This window comes from Fistularia commersonii, chromosome 30 (assembly GCF_037954325.1).
Source record: "Fistularia commersonii isolate RoL2024-O1a breed Wild chromosome 30, RoL_Fcom_v1.0, whole genome shotgun sequence".
NCBI classification, from domain to species: domain Eukaryota; kingdom Metazoa; phylum Chordata; class Actinopteri; order Syngnathiformes; family Fistulariidae; genus Fistularia; species Fistularia commersonii.
The window spans coordinates 6,416,123-6,437,688 of NC_141313.1; the positions used below are offsets into that span (position 1 = coordinate 6,416,123).

General features: G+C 39.5%; 1 protein-coding gene across 6 annotated transcripts in view; it reads left to right on the forward strand.

The window, feature by feature from the left end:
- spire1a (spire-type actin nucleation factor 1a) overlaps positions 1–21,566 on the forward strand; it is a 30,711-nt gene that overhangs the window by 7,497 nt on the left and 1,648 nt on the right. Inside the window, exons 3-18 of one of the 6 annotated variants that reach the window (XM_086177924.1) lie at positions 6,531–6,794; positions 9,001–9,126; positions 11,899–11,973; positions 12,096–12,260; positions 12,547–12,633; positions 12,928–13,057; positions 14,578–14,619; positions 15,498–15,545; positions 15,827–15,981; positions 17,016–17,094; positions 17,232–17,374; positions 18,313–18,333; positions 19,442–19,471; positions 20,271–20,408; positions 20,488–20,558; positions 21,475–21,502. In XM_086177924.1, coding sequence (XP_086034050.1) covers positions 6,531–6,794; positions 9,001–9,126; positions 11,899–11,973; positions 12,096–12,260; positions 12,547–12,633; positions 12,928–13,057; positions 14,578–14,619; positions 15,498–15,545; positions 15,827–15,981; positions 17,016–17,094; positions 17,232–17,374; positions 18,313–18,333; positions 19,442–19,471; positions 20,271–20,408; positions 20,488–20,558; positions 21,475–21,502 — 1,602 coding nt within the window. The remainder of the gene's footprint in view (positions 1–6,530; positions 6,795–9,000; positions 9,127–11,898; positions 11,974–12,095; positions 12,261–12,546; positions 12,634–12,927; positions 13,058–14,577; positions 14,620–15,497; positions 15,546–15,826; positions 15,982–17,015; positions 17,095–17,231; positions 17,375–18,312; positions 18,334–19,441; positions 19,472–20,270; positions 20,409–20,487; positions 20,559–21,474; positions 21,503–21,566) is intronic. The other 5 variants (XM_086177926.1, XM_086177925.1, XM_086177927.1 and 2 more) reach the window with 5 other exon arrangements.

Below are 21,566 nucleotides of genomic sequence, written 5' to 3' on the forward strand. Positions count from 1 at the left end.
AGGGGAGAGCAGTACCAATGCTTCTTCTTGACAAATCAGTGAATCATTCAGTTATTTCAAACCTTTTTGGTTTCCTAACACCTTGCAAGATACTGTTGCGCCCCGTAGCTGAAGTTTTTATATTATAACCGTTGTTTTGTTTTGGTTTTATCTATGCGCTCTATGCTTTATCAATATGTATCTATGTTCAGCCCATAAACTGTCAGCTGTCATACGGACAGACAGGCTCTTACCAGAAAGGGCTGGGTGATCATTAAATGTGTTTCATTACCCATGCAGCAATTGCTTTGCAAATGCGTCAAAAATGCTTTAAAAAATCTACATAGTCCTGTATTTTCATTTTCTTTAAAACTTCTATTCATACTACTGAACACAGTGGGTTTTTACATCACAATTTGTGCATCAGCAGAATGCCAGCCCTATTTTGCATGCCAGTGCTTTCTTTTTCCTCTTCCATTTGAGGGCATTGTGTTGTGTTCAAAGTCCACTCTCGCTGCAGGTTAGAGGGAACCATCATTTAAATACAGCTAAAACTCTGCCATCCACATCTGTCACCCCTTTGCCGTGCTCAGTGGCTTGTTTTTAAACTCAGATTTCTCGTGCCCTACTTGTATCATGCTGCGTGGGCGTGGGCAGCCTTATTCATGTTCTGTGACTTCCAGTTTTTCGAGTTATGGACCTTCCAGTTCCAGTTTCCTTCAATTCAGTCTGTCTGAGCTATTAGTTTAGTGTACAATCGAAGTCTGAAAAAGCCTCTTTACTCCTCTTGATTGATGCACATTGATGTGGTCACATTTTGGCAATGTGCTCCGGTGATTTGGTGGAGAGTGCTTTGTGTTTACTTGACCCACTTTTTCACTCCGAATATCCCAGCAAGATACTGGTGATAACCATCGGATGAACGTACTGGATTACCTTTTTCGATTTGCGTTTTGGATGTTTATTGAGGCATTGATGTGGTGAGCAGCGGGCGTTTCAAACACGAAACATCTTATTTGAGATGTGCACCTTCTGTTGTGGCCCATACGATAAGCTTAACCTAGTTTGTGCTCAGTTAAAGATTAAGGTGAGATTAGTTGAGTTATCCTATTACAGTTTTCACCACTTTGCCAGGACTGCAAATTAGTCATTGTAGCTCAGTTCTTGGCCATGACAATCAACCAGTGTCATGCATGAGCTCTAAAGCCTTGGATTTTGAAATAGATGAGTAGATTTTTTTTTCTCATCAAATGAAGCAGTAAACGGTTGTTACTGCCGTTCGTCCCAAGGTGTAGTGTTTCTGCCCAAAGGCCACACAGGGATATTTGTGTTTTTGCATGTAAACAGCATACACTAGACAGTTCCAGTGGCCCAACAGGGGCTGTGTGTGTCTGCATGTGTTTGTGTGTGTGTGCGTGTGTGTGTGCGTGTGTGTGTGTGTGTGTGTGTGTGTGTGTGTGTGTGTGTGTGTGTGTGTGTGTGTGTGTGTGTGTGTGTTGCCCCCACAGCCTAAATTAACAAAGACTGTCTTACTGCTGTTTGCCCTTGATGTTAGACAAGGTCTGAGAAGGCATGAGTTTTTTTTTTTTTTCTAATTTTCTTTCAAATCCTTTCGTCAGACGTCTGTGTAATGCAAGAAAGTGTGATATAAAACTCCCCTCGAGAGATGCGTTGGAGCACAAAATCTCTTGTCTGCTTGGTAATGTACCATTGACTTCATTTATGCTGTACTCCGCCTTAGTACTAATTAGTCAATCGATTTTGTGACATTTACACCTTCGTTTAAAATGACTTTTGCAGCTTGTGTTACAGTCCCTGAGGTTACATTTCTGCTTGAACAACAATATTAACGGTCAGCACGCAGCCATTGAAATGCAGTCTATTGAACGATCCGAACTATTTCAGGCAGTGCATCCTATTTAAAACCCCGCTGATAGAAATCTATTGTCTCTATTATTATTTTGGATTTATCAACCTGGATATTTTTTTTGTGTTGCAAATATATTTAAACTAAGACAATTTTATTCTAAGTGGTATATTTTATTTTGTGAAGCTTGTTTTTCTTTTAAATTAACCGTCTTGTCTTAAATGTGTTCTTCTCTTGACAGCAGGTAATAATGACGCAGAGTAGCATAAGTGTTGTTTTTTTTTTTTTTTCCCCCTGCCCTCAGCTATTTCCATTTGACTGCATAAAAGAGTGCTGGCTTGACGGGTTTGGGCCAGAAAATGTAAAGGAGTGGCATCCGGCTCTGTCCTGCTGTGAACTAGGATAGTGATGCTGCATTCAGGAGGAGGTTGCGCATCCGTCCCTGCAGTGGAAGCCCCCGGGATTTAGGTCTGGTTATGTAACTGTCTGTGATGATGGCTTCACTTTGCTACCAAAACAAGGTTGAAGGGCTCTCATTTGACTGGTGTGTGAACTCAGAAGGCAGCAGGCTGTGGGTCAAAACTTTAAAGCAAGTGTATTATGTTAATGTCTCAAACAAAAAAAGAGACTGAAAATGACCACTTTTAGTATTAAATATAGTATATTTGAAAGGTAGAGCTTAATGATACTTTTAAAAAGGTGTTTGCTTGAATGCACTTTAATAAAATCTTTCTGCCTGAGTGTTTTATACTGTCACTCATCTAGATCAAATATTAATCTGTGATTATGCTGACAAGAATGTCTGTCAGGATGCAGGCAAGCCAGGCCTTTTTCTGAACAGCTTAACAATGGAAAAACTAGGAGTTGTATGTTCTTGCAGAAACTGTAGTCCACAACATAATGGTTTGTCTATTTCGTGTGTGCTTGTGTGTGGAGTGTGCTCTTCAGCACAAACAAGTCATTCTTTGCCCGTCTGCGTTACACGTTGACTCATTGATTCCGGTACCGTGATTGCTTCTCTCGCATTGCTAGTATGAGCTCCACCGTTTTTCAGGATCATTTGCCCTGCGTTATTGGCTGCGATTGAACAGATGGCTGGAGAAAAGGGAAACAACACATATTCATTATAGTCAGACAAAGCTTGATATCCACAGGTCTAAAAATTTGAACAAGTGTCTGATCCATATTATGAATCAACATATACAGAAGTTTAAGTTTAAGAATTGCTCTTCTAAGTGGCTCTAGTAGGAGAAAGAACACGGGCATGAAGCCCAAACTAACACAAAACTGTTGCCTCATAGAAACGGCATTTATACCCATCAGGGAGGTGATGTGCTTATCTTCCACCCCCAAGATTAAACTGATGTTCTCACTTGTTTTGTTTAGTTGTCAGATGGGCAGTATTTGCTAATAATTTTTTTGAGTTTGAAGGCGCACAGATAAGTACAAAAGTATTTGGTATGAGATTCCTCCTTTCAAACATTTGTGTAAATGCGTCCATCAGTACGATATCCTATTTCCAAAACATTTGTTCAGTGTATCTCGAAGTATATGACTGTTAGGTTATGTGAAACACAATCAACGTAGCCCTGGTTTGCAAATTCCCTCTGGACACAGAGGTTGTTTGTGAGTAAAACATTCTCCTATTATTTGTCATCAAGCCCATAGACAGTGTCCCAGACATTGCGCATGCTAGAAAAGGTAAATTATCTGGAATAAATCAGCTCATTGTTGGAAAACATAACCCAGTCCTTTCTACTAGCCATGATGTCCCAGGAGCACCAGGAATTGTTCTTTATTCAAAGAAGGCCACATTAGCATTTTTTGTTTTGTTTCCACCTTTAATCTAAATTTTGTTTTTGGTAACTCAGAATTAATTTTTGTCAGTGCCCTCCGCCCACATCTGATGGCTAAATGACTCAGAAGAGCTGTGATACCCGTGGTCCTTTCAAGACCTTACGGACGGCAACACATTTTGTTTTTACCCGCTGTGGCAGGCGTCCACCCCGCCTGGGCGGAGGCCATTTCCAGTTATTGGATTGCAGACAGTTCCACCTGCAGTGCTTGAAAGCTGGCAACAGATTTTTTTTTTTTAGCCGTAGTCTCCAACTGTTTGTCCGCATACTCACTTCCCTTCCTTCTCTCCTACTGCTGCTCCTCTGCTCGCCTCCTTTCACAAAGTCAGACCCCAGTCTGATGAGCTTGTGCTGTGTAATTGCAAAACCAAGCTGCTTTTCTCGATACTGTTGTGCGTCTGTCGGCCCGGCACTGGCTTGCTTCCCCATTCCTCTGAAGGTCTCTTTTAGGGACTGGATGTCATTTCTCAGCAGATCAAACCGATGTAAGATGCAAAACCCTTGGAATACTGCCATGTTTGCAAATGTCAACTTTGGTTAGAGAGCATGAAAGAGATATAAAAAGAAAAATTTGCACTTTGCAATATTTGGTCGCTTATATTTAATGTTTCAGCACCGAAGATAAGGCTTAACTGTTTTCATGATGTGCTTGTAAAGTCTTCCTCATACCACTAACCTGACTTCAGTTCCAGCCAACCCTGCCCTTAAGTTTAAGTATGGACTCAGTACAGGTTTTTTAATTGTTGATAATTGTAAGTTAGCAATCTCTTGCCACTGGAATTACCGGTAGAATTAATTTTAATTTATGGCCAAATCTAATCTTTCCCTGCCTTTTCATTCCAGTGTCCATTAGTGTCACTGCTGGCCGCAGTGCCTGTTGTCCTATGGATGGATTAAAAGGTTACATAATAAGACACCAAGGAATAGGATATTTGTTTAAGCCCTAGAACAGGATTTCCAACCACAAACAGAGATTGCGGATAAATTAAGTGAGTGTAATATTCTACAGAAAGACCAAAAGGGTTTTGAAATGTTGAGCCATAAAAATCATATACCTTATGTTTCCACAATTTTACCAGACCCTGAGACATACTTTGTTGCCCTCTTAATTTTTTGCCAAGACTCCAATGCTGAATGAATTCGGACAGTTGTTTCAGTTGGATTACGGTTAGAAAACCTTTGTGTGCTATTTTTCATGAGATGTCAATCAGATGGAATTAGATGTTACTGTCATAAGGCCCAGGCAGTTAAAAAGGAAATTTATCTAAACCAATATCTAGAGCTTCTAACATCTTAATCTTAATAATCTTCCTAATGCATACCCAACTCTGTCCTTTGGTACTGTGTCAGATAAGATACATGCTCTACAAAAAGGATTTTTTTTTTTTTGCTTGGATTGTATCATCTGTGAGGACAGCTCAAAAACAAACAAGAAGTTAAACGTGCCAATAAAACAAAAGCAGTACCTGCTAATCAGTTTGTAGTCAAGACTAATGCTTGAAGTAATCAATTTGAGGATGACTGTCCAAATCATTTCCCTTCTTTTGTTCAATACTTAAGCAGTTGAGGGACAGCTTTTTGTCAAGTAATCTACAACTAACTACACTTTAATACAAAAAAAGTTAAAATTATGAAGAGACTTAAATGCAGTGATATCAAAAAATGTCATAAAAATCATTTCTTCACTGCCAAAGTTGTGAAAGTAACTAATGCACAAATCTGATCAGCTTCATTTTAAGATCAGCTTTATTTATGTTAGACATTTGTGGTTTTTAGACATCACTCTTACAACCAATTATTTTTGTCTTGTTTGCTCATGTCTGAGTCCAAACGTGCTCAGTCATTACCCTTCCCTTTTAATACACGGCCAGGTGTTGTTCCCGGGAACCTCAACCAGGCATAGACACAGCCTTGCCCTTCAGCTCTTGCCTCACCCAAATTAATGTGCTGTGCAATCCGTGCTCCTCCCTTTCTCAACAATGCAATTCCGGTCCTGGATAACAACATGCGGATACATCAAAATACACACAGGGGTCAATCATCGCTTCTCAGTTTGGGTGTTATTTGATTCTTGTCAAATCTTTTTGGTACCCAAATATTCAAATGGAGGGAAAAAAAAACACAAGTTCTATTTCAGTTGGTTTCTTGCTTAATCATGGCCATTTTCAATTCTTCACATTGACAAGTCTCCTGTAAACCATCTTTCATCGTGCATTGCAAACTGTTGTTCTATATTGTATGTAATGCATCGTTAACACAGAAATAATGTTTAGTTTTGAGGTGATGACCGGACAGCAAGGTGATCTATATTTTGCAAACATACTGTTTGTTTCTACACATTTCAGAAAAGTTATCTTGTGCAACATAGCTTGTTTGTCTTGAAGCACATTATGCCAAAAAGTTTGTGTTGGTGCAGAGAGAACAGAGAATTGACCCCACTGGAATTACTCCATTTGATTGAGAAAACTTGTCTTTCTGAAATTGAGCAGAGTCAGAGCAAGTTATAAAAAGAGATGCAATACACTGTGGAATAATGAGAGGAAATGAAATCATCCCCACACTAGGTTAATAATCATGCCTTTTGGGAGAACACTGTGCCCCTTATTCACATCTGGTTTGAGGACATGAACTGTCCTCTTTGCTTCTCAGGTGATTGAGCTGTTAAAGGTAGTTGTTTGTCTGAAGATGAGGAGGGCGCTATGGAGTAGGTTTTCACTTCTGGGACATACAGTACGTTAATTTTTTTCAGGACAAGGAGAACATGAAATTGAAATTAGGTTGTTGTTTATTTGTGTGGTCCATAATAACGATCTGCTCCGCTCCCACAGGTTATTGACTCTCTGGGCGTCATGATCTACAAGGCACTCGACTATGGCCTTAAAGAGAATGAAGAGCGTGAGCTGAGCCCGCCGCTGGAGCACCTGATTGACCTGATGACCAACATTGAGGAGATCGAGAGCGATTGTTGTCCCGACGAGGGTTATGAGGCCACAGAGGAAGAAGACGAGTGTGAGGAAGAGGAGGAGGAGCTCATTTCTACTTCAACCACCACAACAGTCAGCAACATTCGCAGCTATAGAGACATTATCACAGTAGGTCTCTGTTATTGGAACTGGATGTGTTGATAAGGTCCATACAGCAACATATCAGCTGTACCTTTTGTAATTTAGTTGGAAAAAACAAACTGCTAATGTGGGAAAAATGTCTTGCTGCATGTATTTTCTTTTTCAAATGAGAATGTGATTCCTTGTTTGCCTGCCAACTGACGTATTCCCATCCTGTCGAGCATTTTCAGCTGTATTTCCGCAAGTCACAGACCAGGAAATCAGGCATGCAAAGATCTTCATCATCAAACAATTTTCCTCTAATGTCAAGCGTATCCCATCAACATATTTCTTCCAGTTTTACATAATCTGTTGATAAATTCATCATTGCCATCGCCCCCCCCAAATATCCCCCTTCTTACGGGGGTTAACATGCTCTAAATTCTCATAGTGGCTTCTAAATAAGCGACTGGTAATTATAGCAGTGTAAACACACTGGTATTTGGGGAATAAGCCATGAGATTTTCCATACCCACTTCTTTCTATATAATGAAATGGGTATGGAAAACAAATGTAGGATTGTCTATCCCATTTCTCCAACAATCATTCTCTGTAGCATTTACTCCAAGTATGGAGTGGTAGGTTTAGGTGATTGCACATTTGTGAGTGCCCTCCCTTCTCGTGTCAGTGAGAGTGACGTCGGGTTGATGGCAGTTCATCAAGATACCGAGTTAAGTGAAAACGCTGTCCCACTGAGACAAGAATAAGTCCAGAAGGATTTTCTCATCACTTTTATTGAAATTAAATTGACTAAGGAGGAGTTACATAAGCTGCCATCCTCGCGCTTAAATTATAGATGTATATTCCACCTTCTTTTTTTATTGTTTTGTCCAGGAAATTCTAAATTTATTCAACTCACAAGGCCTTTCATTTAACACATCCACTGACTGTGATTTTGAACACACGCTCAATAATTTATTTTCATAGTTCAACAACTTTGCCCTCACCCTTTTATAATAGGCTTCACCTGTCACCAAGTTTTCACATGTTTACGTCGCAAAAAGCGTTTTTTGGGGATTTTAGGGATTTTACGCACAGCTCAGTTATCGGTCACCTTTTAAACGTCCTTGTCGTGTAGAAAGAGAAAAACACAATGCTGAGTCCAACATTCTTGTGGTTTGCCAAACCTGTCAGGTGAAAACATGTTGTCAGTCTGGTTCACCCTTTTGTGTCATGGGAGATATTTTGATAGTGCATGCATTACTTTGGTCTCTTTATTGTCACTGCGTTTGCAGTAGATTGAAATTTTAAAGGGATGCCAGAATAGCAATGCCATGCGGCTTTACACACTCTTGTATGTTTGCCGCCTGCTAGCAGTGCAGTTTGCGGACCAGTTAATAACCGAGTATCAGAAATTCCAAAAAATTCAAGTTTAATTTAGATGAAAAATTAGCAACTTCAACTTTTCACGTCAAATATGTCATTGTCCATGAATATGAACACATATATACTCACTAATGATATCACCATCTATTTTATTATGCAATTATGCTAATATGCTAATATTAGCGTGCTGGGAGTATATAAGATTAAGCTTGGTTGAGTTGTATTTTGATGGGTTACCATCAGTATTGCAACTGTCACATAACACAGCATTCTCCTCTAGCTTTTAATGTTAACATTTTAGAAGTTAAAAAAATGAAGCATTACCTGCTAAACTTGGGATTTTAGTATTGTCAATAAAATCCTTAAACATGTCCACATGGCTTCTAAATGTGGTAGCTCTATTTTGAGCAAAATGATCTAAAATCATCAACTCAATGAAGACCGGTATGGGGTCTCTTGACTCACTTTTTAATCTAGGAGAACATTTTTTGGGACCTCCTGTAAAATATTTAGGTTGCACATGTATATTGAAATGAGGTCCAACAGGATTTGCCTTTTGAATTTTGCATGAAATTGAGAATTGGGTGTTTTTGTTTCTAAAACTTCACATGTCTAAAAAGGAGGAAATTTGAGCAGATTCATAAAATGAATTATCTTTATATGCACAACTTGGAATAAAACACAAAATCAGGTACGCAGTTTGCGTGGTTGCAAGCAGCTTTTTTTCTCCCAGAGTTGCAATATGCAACTAAAAGGTAAACTTATGCATCCCTGGTGGACATTATGCAATATATTAATTCTTGTTATATCAGCAAAGTTTCATCTGTGAATAATTCATAAGCATTAATGTGGAACTCCTTCCATACAGCTGTGCTCCTCACACTTACCAAGCCCGTCAGATGCCCCCAACCATTACCAGGCTGTGTGTCGCGCTCTTTATGCAGAGTCCAGAGAACTGCGGACCTTCCTGGAGAAGATCAAGAGTGCCAAGGAGGTGAGGTGTTCAGCTGGTATTAAACTAATGTTGTAATTCTCCTAGTCCAAAGTCATCAAGAGCAACATGCCTCTGCAGTCCCTCACTGGCCATCTTTGAACATATAACATTTAGATTGATTCACAGCTATTAGTCGCTGGAAAAACTCATGCAACCTTGGGGTGACCTGCATCACTCCGCCTTTGATTTGCAGGATGTGGGTGGAAAGATATTATGCTGACAGGCAGATGAATGCTACTGAACCAAACCATAATACCGACAGACAATGGGGCAGACAAGCCGCGAGTACCGCATACAGTCGGGATAGCCTTAAACTTCGAAGTGCTGTGACATTTTGAGTGATGTCTTGCAAATATGCTTTGATATGCTGTCGAGACAATGGCTGTCTGTGAGGAGAAACAGTTTAGACTTAAATTAAAATGCTTGAAATGGACTTGGTCATGTTGACGTATCTGAGTTGCAGTTCTTTTGTGTATTTGTTGTAAATTCCGAATAGCTTTTGCGTGTTATTTTTCTGTTATTTTTTGAGTTTGGAAGATGAACGCTTCTTTCTCTGTCTCTTCTGATCTCATTATTACAGTAGATTTTCTTTATTGAAGAAAGAAGCCTATTGTAAGTGTGTTAATGGCAAAGAAACTCTGAACATCGAGGTAAAACACCTCCTAAAATGTCTGCCTACTTGAATATTTTTTTTCCACTTTACGAAACAATGAATAATATGCCTGCTATTGTGTGCAACAATGACTCACATCACGACACCTTCTGCTGATCATCTCCATGTTCATATATCTGGACCATTTAATGAGTGAGTCATACTTGCATTGACGCATTTGAATGTCTAAAACATGTACTAAGAATATAAAACAGGTGAAAAAAAAGATATTCCAGTGTCTCATTCCTTGGTTTCACTGTGAATTTGGTTTTAGTGTGAGGAGTAACATTGTTAGACAAACATTTGGGAGGCTGCCAGGTCTTTTATAGCTGGGAAGAAAACTAACAAAGTATCCAGAAGGTCAAAGTAAAAACAACTAGGTCCGCTTTATGACGTTGGTCCAGAAGCTTCTAGCCTGTATGTGGGTGTCGATCTCCTGCCAGGCCCGCTGATATGCCTGCACGTCTCCGGTGAGCGCTTTAACTCGGAGTGAACGTGAGCTGACATCTTGTGTCGTATGCAAACTAACAGGCAGACTCATTATGACAGTTATGAGAGACTTGATGCGAATGGTATGATTTCTTCACCATACGGGCATTTTTTTTGCCCATTTTTGGGAAAAAAGTGACATGAAGCAGTGGCAGCAGGAAATGAGAACGGCTTGTTTTGACTTAGAGTGGTTAAAGTGTTGATCCAGGCAAGTGGAAAGACCCTATTAGTTGTACACTGTTGCGCTCTGATTGAATTGGGGTTTAGGGAAGATGCTACCACATGACCGAGTCCACTGCTGCACACACTCATGCAATAGGTGCTGGCTGTGACTTGTAGAGGGGGAGGATTCATGCAAACACGCTTATGTAATATATGGTTATAGAATAAAGTGTAACGTTATTAAAGCTATTTAAGGAGCTTATTGAAGGGGCCAACAGGCTATAGAGGCTGCTTTACATTTCCCGAGGTACTGACTGTCACAAGATAATTTGCAGTAAATAGGCATACGCAGTTCTGAGTATCTCAGATGTTTACAAATTAGGGTCTTACACAGTGAGTTTATCAGTTTTTTGAACTATTTTTGTTTTTCTCCATTTTGTCAGGGTGTCCTTCCATTTTTATTTTCTCTGATTCCCCGGTCTTTCCTGTGAGTTTCAGAAGTGAACGGAGTCTCATTTGTAATGAAAGGTGCAGGTGAACGATGAACTGACATGAATTTATATGAGTTAGAAGAGAATCAAAAGAGCAGAAATAGGAACAGGGTTGAATGTATCTGTTTATGATGAGAAACCGTTCCAGCTGCTAGCAGGAGATCCATCTTTACCCTCGAACTATGGTTTTAACAGGCACCGTGAAATTTGCTTTCCTCCCTCTGGGTTTTGAGTTCTATTTTGTATTTCACGTCTTAATGATCCTCTGAGTTCAAAATTGAAGAAAAATGAAAAGCAGAGATGATAATACTGACAGCCGACTGTGCCCTTCACTGCTGTTTGTACAGCTATGGAGTTCAGCGAAATACAAATCGGATTGAGTCTCGACGTGCCAAGAAATGGCTGAATAATCCACAGTAGACTGAGACCACGATTCATGCTGAATATGCCAAAAAGGGCTGGTATCATTACCCTTTCTCAATGTGATCTTCGAAGTAATGACATCAAACTATTTATTTGCGCAGCAAAGATTCACTGACACGTGTTAACAAACACATACAGTAGAGTACTTGAAATCCTCTAACCTCATTGTGTTTCCAGCTAAATTACAGGCAGAACAGATAGTAAGTAATGAATAAGTGATTTTTTTTTCTTTTTTTTTTTAAGCAATTCATTGTGTCCTCTTCTTACTCCCTCTCGTTTGGACTCCATTTTTATGAAAAGTGGAAATATATTTACCACTATCATCATAACAGCTATTAACTTGTTTTTTTCTTTTTCCCCGTTGCCCTATAAATATAGGCCAAGCCCATATTAATGCTCTTATGTGACCCTACATCGACTGATTATCAACCAGACCAAACTAGTTTTCTAGCGACTTTTTCAACCATTACTACACATACTAATTGTATTGATGTTTTGCTTTTTGAATCATATTTATTCGCTTACTATTTTTTTCTTGATGTTTTTATTGGACAGAACCTTCGAAAAATGGAAGGCGAGACTCGGGAGGAGCCTGTTAAGGATCTCAATGAATTGCAAAATGCCGATTGGGTAAGAATATAATCCACTGCATTTCTTTTAACTGTATATACAAATCCTCCATAACAAACCATTTTATGGTATGTACTGTAATGGAAATTTTATTGATCAGTGTGTACTTTTCTGCGCTGCAGGCACGGTTCTGGGTGCAGGTGATGAGAGATCTTCGGAACGGTGTGAAGCTGAAGAAAGTTCAGGAGCGTCAGTACAATCCGTTACCGATTGAATACCAGCTCACACCATATGAAATGCTAATGGACGATATCCGATCCAAGCGGTACAAGCTGAGGAAAGTCATGGTATGATTTTCACTCGCCACAATTAACTGTACAATAAATATGTTTTTTTTTTTCCTGTCACTTTTCTATTTTTTTCTGTACATTATTCACATCTGTTAAGTGCTTTTTGATTGTTTATCCCTGTGAGGTAAGGATTTCTACCTACCTCAAGGCACAAAGATGAAAAAAAACCATGCTAAACATGGGTCCTTACTATTTTCCAGAGATTTCAACCATTTCTAGTATTTATGTATTTCTGTTTTAAGAAGTAAACATCAAAACACTTTTTTACTCATTGTGATTCCAGGTGAATGGGGACATCCCTCCACGGTTAAAGAAGAGCGCTCATGAGATTATTCTGGAGTTCATCAGGTCAAGACCTCCTCTCAATCCTGTGAGTAGCAGCTGTCGAAAAGTTGTTTCACAACTAAGCTGGTGGTGTTTCTTCATGGTTAAATTTGGCAACGTTCACCAAATGACTGACACACTTATCGATGTTCAATTGGACTGTGAAAACACTTAGTCCGTGTCGTGTTTTCACACTGGCTCATTCAAACCATACTCTCTGTGCGAATGTGATGGAGAGATTTTGTTGACTTAATTGCGAATCTCATACTGTTTATCGAGATCAGATGGAAATCCTACAGTGACGGCAGTTCTGAGCTCACACTTAGGGTTGTCATGACAGGTCTCTGCGCGTAAACTGAAGCCCCATCCGCCGCGGCCCCGGAGCCTCCATGAGCGCCTGCTGGAGGATATTAAAGCTGAGAGGAAGCTCAGGCCTGTCTCACCAGACATGATCCGCAGAAGCCGTTTGGGTGAGGCATTGACGCTTACACACACACACACGCACTGCAAACACAGATAGATTTAGCTCTAATCATGATTGGTGTTGATGGGGAAATATTCTGCCAAAATACTCAAGAATCAGCAATTTATCAGCTACATATATGGTACATTAGCTTAAAATTAAATATATGTATACAAAAAGAGTGTTCTCCCCGGCATTCATGGAATAGATTGCACTTTAACTTATTTGAAAGTTTAGTTTGAAATGTTCTGATACTTATCAGGTCTTTATCCTGCAACTGACTTAAATTGTTGGTAATTTCTTTAATTTTGCATTACATTTAAAATAAGAATTGATTGATCCCCATAGAGGAAATTCCTTTGCCACAGCAGCGTAACAGTAAAATGTAAAATTGAAAAAAAAAAAAGTAAAATGAATATGAATATAAATATAAAAAGAGACAGAAGACAGAAGATAGCAAGACATCCACGAATAAATAGAAAGCAGCAAAAACAAAAACAACAGCAACAACATCAGGGATAATAATGGACAACATACATGTATATTTCTCCATTATTTTACATTTAAATGCAGCAAATGTTCAGAAAGTGACTAATCCTGTTTTTCACTCATGACCATTTACTTCTTTTCCCCTTAAAAAAAACAAAAAAATACATATTACGAAGCCAAAAATGAAAAAAGGATTGAAAGAGGACGTATATTTTAAAAATGTTGACATTGTTAAAGTAAATATATCTAAAAACTAAAATCATTAGAAATGTTCTTTATGGGCATATGTGCATGTAGTATTTGGACATGACTAACTCAAACAACTTTTCTTTACAAACTATCTGCCAAAGAGCTGTGTTGGTTTTCTCAGTGCTAAAATCATATAACATCACGTAATCGTTATCAAACACTTGCATCACAATTATCTGAACAGTCAAAGTGATCCCTTGTTAAACAATTAGATGGTTAGGATCAAGTCGCAAATAATTGGAGGCATAGAACCTGGAGGTAACAATGTTGTTTGCGAGACATGCAATAACTTTAGCTGATATAGTTATGTATGACATTCCTGCTTTGATGCCTGTGTGTAATTTTTTTTCCCCCAAAGCAATGCATAGGAGCTAGATTATCTGCTTGGTATGTGCTGGTCATTTTTTGTCCAGTTTGCCACTAATTTTCATAATGTTTAAACCATTTAAGGCTAAAATCAGACAAGACTTGTAGAAGAAGAGATCTTTTTCAATCTATATTATGAGGTTTTCTCTGTAGTTCATACAATATGCCTTTTGTTTTGGGCTTTAGAAATTTAGCACAGAATAGTTTTTATGTAGTCATACACAGGTGAGACTGGAATAGTTTTAGGAAAATTATAGATCCAAATCAGATTGTTGGTTTTGGGGCTGTTTTTTTCCTCTTAAATGGTTTGTAAAAATGGACAGTTCATTGATTTCACCATCCATCTGAACTCTCATGGATTTTCTTTTCTGTCTCTCCAATTTGCTTCCATCTCCTTTATTCAAACATGGGCAAATCTGTCAGTCATGCGACCTCTTAGCATGTCTTTCAGTTTTGACTCATCAGGTAAAGTTCACGTCACCGGTTGTCTCCATTGTTTCACCCGCCTTTAATTCTATTTTTAAAACCAGCGCTTGCTTCTTCCTGCTTTCAGCACACACCCTTTTCTTTTGTCAAGCTATGTCTACGCTGTGTGAATATATAAAAGAATCGTCCTTTGTCGTGACGTCGACATCTACCTGCAGTCTAGAAAGAGGTGTGGCGGCTCAGTTAGTTTGTAATCTGACTTTTTAATAAAAAGTTTTATGTTTGGATCTAATTTCACACATTCTTACGAATATAGTTTTGGCGGCAGCCTTGACTCAGAATGAAATCGCATTTCGTGTGAAGTTCAGGTCATCTTTTAAGCATGAAATGAATGGTACAAGTTGGAACAGTTTCAACACCCCGGATTTGGAGATCCTCCCAGGGGTTTTTTCGGTTGTTAAGGTGATGAGGGATTGCCTTGAGCCCGTGTCACCAGGGAGAGATTGCACATCGTCTCTCTGTCGGTGCTGCCCGCTCGCCACCCTAATCCGCTCCCAAGAGGGGAATATGAAAAATTATATAACTTGTGTGTTGGCCGCCTACCTTCCAGATAGAAAATCTGAATGGCAGATGACCATGTGAAAGCAGCAGTGGAGATCACAGGGCGATAATCCAGACCGATGTACGGGAATAACCTGTTTTGCTGTGGCTGCACTCATTGTCACTATCCGTGTCTCTGTCACTGTCCCACTGTGCTTCCCAGCCGCACAATGTGTTAGTGTAGCTCACAACTACACAGCATCCCCCTCAGTGCACACCTGGACCCACAGATGCTTGTTGCTGTCAAGTCCTCCCTGTAGTTACAGCCTCTCTGTGTGGCCCAGTTGCGGGTTATAATCTGTTAATTTAATTTGCAGGAGCAGGGAAAAGCATCAGCACTCCTCAGGACTTGTTCCGCAGCTCAGGTAAAGCACAAGAGGAGAGTGTCGTGGACGTTAATTCACGAGTTTATTTCGATTTCACTCGAGTCGAAGTGACCAAGGATTAATGTTCGTCAGTGGCAGCAATGTGAAAGTTTACCGAACGTGTGAGCTGTGGTTTAGAAATGTTTAACACCGCTGGTTTACGCTGCTTAGATGACTAGACAGTGTGTATCTCACTTGAAATTAACCCTTGTTTAAAACTTAAATCCTATTAGGGATGTCAGAGGCTTATTGTCTGATCAGCTGCTCCATCTCTCCTGCAGACACTCCTGATGCTGCCAGGAAGTTGGCCGTCAGTACACAGTCTTTAGCGAGTGGCACGACAGGACCCAGTCAAGGCGGAGGTCAGCCGCTTTGCCAGAGGAAGAGGCTGCTCAGGGCGCCAACGCTGGCCGAACTGGACAGCTCCGAATCTGATGTAAGATTTCTGGCCCGTGTTGAAATGGCTTTTGTTCACTTCAGCATGCTGTGCAGATGGACGGCAGAACGATTTTTACACAAGCGACCACAGTGCAACCGACCCTGGGTTTTTGCAGTGGATTGGGAATTAAATGAACATAAATACGATATTAATAAATAGGCTAGTATTTCAGTTATACGTAAATGTTGTATGGCCAGAGCTTATTTTCAATTCATCTTACTTAAATACATAATTACTTACTTACCTCAATTTAACCAACAATCAAAACATTTCTTTCCAACTTGTCAGGACCTAATATACAGTAATCATATGTAATACTTCATTCTTAAGCTGATAATAATGTATCAGAGAAATACTGATATTTTCAGTTCCATTATATTGTTATGCCTTTTTGCCTCGGTTTTTAGTCCCACCAAGCTTTTTCATTTCATTTTCATTATTTTAGTTCTAGCAATTATCAACAGGGATAACTGCTAGGTTGGCTAAACAAAAACTTGCCTTGGCTCTATTTTTCCAAAGTATCAAGCACTTGATCATTCTGCAAATCCTTTTTTTAAATTTGAAGCATTTCCCATCCAGTCAGCATTTCTATTCTGTGGAGAGAATAATTCATGAGTTTGAAAAGCAGCCGCAGTACAGTGATCATGCTTCATACCACTGCGTCATCAGAAAAGATGAGGTTTGGAAGGAAACCCAAAAGAACGACTGCGCTTTCATTCTCCCATTTCAGTGATGTCTCACTCTTCCAGAATCCAGCAGAGGAAATGATTGAAAATTATATTAGTTATGGATGGATGAATAACAGACATAGATTTACACATGGAGAAAAACAGACCCTCAGTATGTATTGATAATTATTTTACTTACTGTATTTGGCCTGATCTTCTCACTCCACGTGCTTGACTTGTCCTGCAGATATATATTTTTTTAAATGACAGTTTTGAATCTGTATTGTGTGATTTGCCTGTTCTTATGCCGAACACTAACAAATTGATTGCATCACGTCGCTGCTCTCCGACATTGATTTGTAGGAGGAACCCACAAGGAGCAGCTCCAGTATGTCACCCTCCCTGATGGACACGTCTCCAGAGATGGTCATCGGGAAGAAGAGTAAGTGCGATCTAACTGCATTCAAACTCAGATACCTAACATGATTATGCTGACCACTTTAGTAGTTGTTTATTTTTCCTTTTTTATGCATTTCTGAAATTGCATTCATCACCCCTTCTCCCCTTTTTCCCTCCCAGCTCCTCCAAACTTCCTGCCGGTCTCTGCCACTCCCCAGCCAGACAAACGTCAGTCTCCCCAGAGGCGGCACTCTATTGAGAAGGAGGCTCCCACCAGTGTTCGTCCGTTCTTGCCGCCATCCAGACAGAACTCCAAGTCATTGGTATGTTAACTGGCAATTAGTGAATGAAATAGCAAACGCAGCCCTGAAGGTTGATGTCAACATCCCCCATTTCCCATTTAATTGTTATTGCATAATATGACGAAGATGGGTCATCATGGCTAGACCAGTAACGGAGTTTTAGAGACAAACCTGTGCACTTAAAAAAATTGAAATAGTGATATGTATTGGCTAAAATCTATATAAACAGAAGTACTGTTCTGAAATTTTTTAAAATACCTCCTATGCAATGAACTATTTGTTTTGGTTTTCCCCCTGCGTTGTTATTGCTGGATGAATATTAAAGAAACATTTCAATGTTTTCATACTAAACTACGTTGACTTGCAATGGAATTTGTGTGGATGTAATAGTCACTTCCAGCAGCACCAGTGCAAGTACAATATAACTGTTGAATTTACTCCCGTCCTGTGACTGGTCATTTGTTTACCATGAGATCATTGAGCCTCTGAGTAACTCCGTGCTGGTCGTATGATTCCAGTGAGGTTGATGCATTTAATTGAAACCACAGGACATACTGCTCTATGAAGAGGATTCAGAAGGAATTGCTTCATTCTCAACACTTGCTAGTTTAATTGTAGACCCCTGGCGCCCCACCAATAGCTCTCTTTTCAACCCGCTGCAGGTCATCAAAATACACTCAATAGTCTAGATTACAAGACCCTGCTCTTCCGTGACTCATTGCCTTCTCTACATGGGGCCACAGGATCTTCTGTGTGTTTTTTGTTTATTTTTTTTATTTAGCAAGTGTTTCCGACTTGCATTAAAAACAGCATCTTAATCTATTTATTATTATGCCACTGCGAATCAGGATGACCTTTGGTGACTTCTCTACTCCCTAATTTATCTCATTATAATACCAGTTGGCGTCTTTTTCACAAGACTTACTTGCAGTGATTTCTGTTTCACATAAATGCTGCAGCTGATGGATCCCAGTGCCAAGGTAACTTGGTCATTTGTTTCCATCCATCATCATTTTCTTTACTTTGTAACATTTTCATTTGTTTTATATCAATGACATTTTTGATTAAGTCGATTTTCATAAATCTTATTTTTGCAGTTTTCTTGCTCTACACTTGATGTGTCATTAAACTGAAATATTGTGCCTTTTTAGATATAGTGATAAACAGGGAAAGATTAGATGAGTTACTAATATAATTTGCAAGATATTACTTTGACCAGTTTCCTTCTTTTCCTAATATATTGTAATATGTTATATGTTCCTAATATATGTAAAATTTATATTTTTAAAATTAATTTCTTTCTCATTTGTCAAACAAAGTAAGTTCAACTTGCAACCTGCACAATTTTTAGATGGCTAATTGGCTGGCAAATTTGAAGGTAAATCATAATCAATGTTTTTATGTTTAAGGAAAATAAAGCTATCATTGAGTGTTTTGATTGTGATTGAATTACATCAGTGCAGCTCAGGGGTTCAGGAAGAGGAATAGATTTTAGACCATATTAATCATCGAAGGGGGAAAAAAATTACATTCATAAACATCAGCTTTGGCGGAGGAATCCGCTCCAAGTTGTTTGTAGGACCGGGGAGAGTGAGAGGGCCAGGCATGGGAGATGAATGATATCTCTGCAGCAGCAGTGCACGCCCAGCTGTGGGCCGTGGTTTTATGACAGCTCTAGAAGATAGGACACAATCATGAGATGAAGGCTGTGAACCCTGGTGACCTGTCCCATCTTGGGACAGATGCTGTCAGATGATTTTTCAGTCATGGGACTTGCTGTTATGAAGCTCTTTTTGATTGAAATTAGATTTCTTGCCATACATGATATGAAGCAGGATAATTAATGGCATGAGCTCCAGGGAGGAGTGTTTCAAAATAAATATTTTAAATCATACTTTTGAATTGTTACTGTAAGAAATGGTTTCTACTGTCATTTAAATTTATTTTTTTTCTATTTGGGAGAAACATCTGTGAGGGATGATATAACCTCATTCACCTAACCCTATTTACTTGATTGTATTTAACTAGCGAGTTGAAATGAGGTTATGTGTCTATGTTGAATGTCCCGTTCCTCTGTCTGCTGGTCAGGGGGACGTCGCCAGCGGTGCTCAGGGCACGGTACGTTATTGCATCTGCATATCAAATTTCCAGGGCGCCACATGATTCAATAGACCAGCTTTGGATGAAAGGGACCTTGGACCATGACAGCTTGTTAAAATGAGAGATTTGTGGCATACTAAAATAACTCCCAGCAACATTTTCTATTTCAAGACAATGTATGAAAATGAGCCTAATTGTCTTGTGAAGATTTGCTCTCTTCAATTTCTCTTGTCTCAGAGATAACATTAAAAAGACTGCTGGCTGTCAAAAATATATATCACAAATCTCTGCGCAAACTAATCTTACACCATGACTGGGATCCACTTGCAAATTGGCTGAAAGGATGTTTTTTTTAAAACTTTGTATAGAAGAAAGCCATTGCATCTTTTTTGAGTAATTTTACCAAATGATATGGTTGAATATTAAATTGAGAAGCATCTGAATGCTGTGGACCACCGACATGGACAAGGGTGACTTTCTCTATGAGGGGGCTTCAATCTGTTCATCTCCACCGTCATCAACACTGAAAGCATCATTTGTGGTTTCAGTGGTTGTAATCGATTGAAGTTCTAAATCTGACCATCTCATGGCATGTTTACTGTTTTGGTAAAGTGTTGTTCGGTTGGGTCTTCATTTTATTTCTTTTGAAAGTCTTTGTTTTCCATTGCTCTGTAACATTATGCAAGGTACTCATGGAATCCCCACTCCCACTGGCATCAGATATCATACAGATATCATACATATCAACATACTGGTGATGTCCATGTTACTTCATAGACACTTCCACCTATTTTCTCACTTTGGTTTTTCTACGTAGGAGGAGTTTTGTTACCCCGTGGAGTGTCTGGCCCTGACGGTGGAGGAGGTGATGCACATCAGGCAGGTTCTGGTGAAAGCTGAGCTAGAAAAGTTCCAGCAGTACAAAGATATCTACAATGCACTCAAGAAAGGAAAGGTAGGCTCTAGCCTGCTCTAACCTCCACTCTGAAATGCATCAGCGCTGCACCCTTCTCACCTCAAACCTTCCCCTCTAGCTGTGCTTCTCATGCCGGAGCAAAAGGTTCTCCCTCTTCACCTGGTCATACACCTGCCAGTTCTGCAAAAGGTAAATAATGTCATTCTTTAACCTGCCCCATGAACTCTTAGTGTGATGGGCAGCCGGACAACTGAGGGTTGGAGTTTTCCCACGGCCACACTGTATTGGTGTTGATTATTTTAGCAACAGATTTATGGGGTTGTATTGACTGTTATGTTTGAATAATTGGGTTTTCATCCAGCATATTGGAAATTTAAACTGATCTGTTCGGTGAATTACAAAAGGAAATGCTAATCTTGCACATGGTTATTCAAAATTGATTTAATGGGGTAAGCAGTGGCTGGCATTGATTCAGAACAACACTTTTATCACCACTGCAAAAGAGGCAAACACACAAACACAAAGTAATTACACCATAGCATTTAGTTATTTTGCCCATCCACGAGAGGATATTTGCTTCCTGGGTTAGTCCACAAAATTTAGATTTCTCCCCAATGCTCTGCATGTGTGTAGTGTTTTCTGTCTACCATCAATTTTTTTGTTTCTTCATCTGGCAGAGGATGGGACATTTCTGGACAGTGTGTCATCAGTTAGTTACTTCATCTGTCTCCCTCATATTTAAATCCTACTTGCCTTTCTGTCAACAAATAACATTTCCAAGTGGTTTAAGGGGGGACTTTTCTTATATATTCAGTAAGGTATTTTTGTATATCTGACAAACAGGTGATTTAGATTATGCAGAAAATGTTGATTACTGTGATTAATCTTTAATTTTTTCATGCAGTTCTTTGCATCATCTGTCATTTGAATGGAATGAAATAGGAAATAGGCGGCTGTAGATCTCCCTATTCTATCTGAATTCAACGAAAGCGATCCGTTATGCCCGACACACAATGTGTGCGCCTGGAGAGTTGTTGGACCGTCTCTCTTTGCTAAACCTTCTGCATTATTCTGCCCATCTGATCGGTGATATCTGTTTCCTCAGGCCTGTGTGTTCCCAGTGCTCAAAAAAGGTAGGAAGCTGCCGCATTGAGTTCAACGCTTACGAAGACCCGAGACCTTGAAGAATGCAGGCAA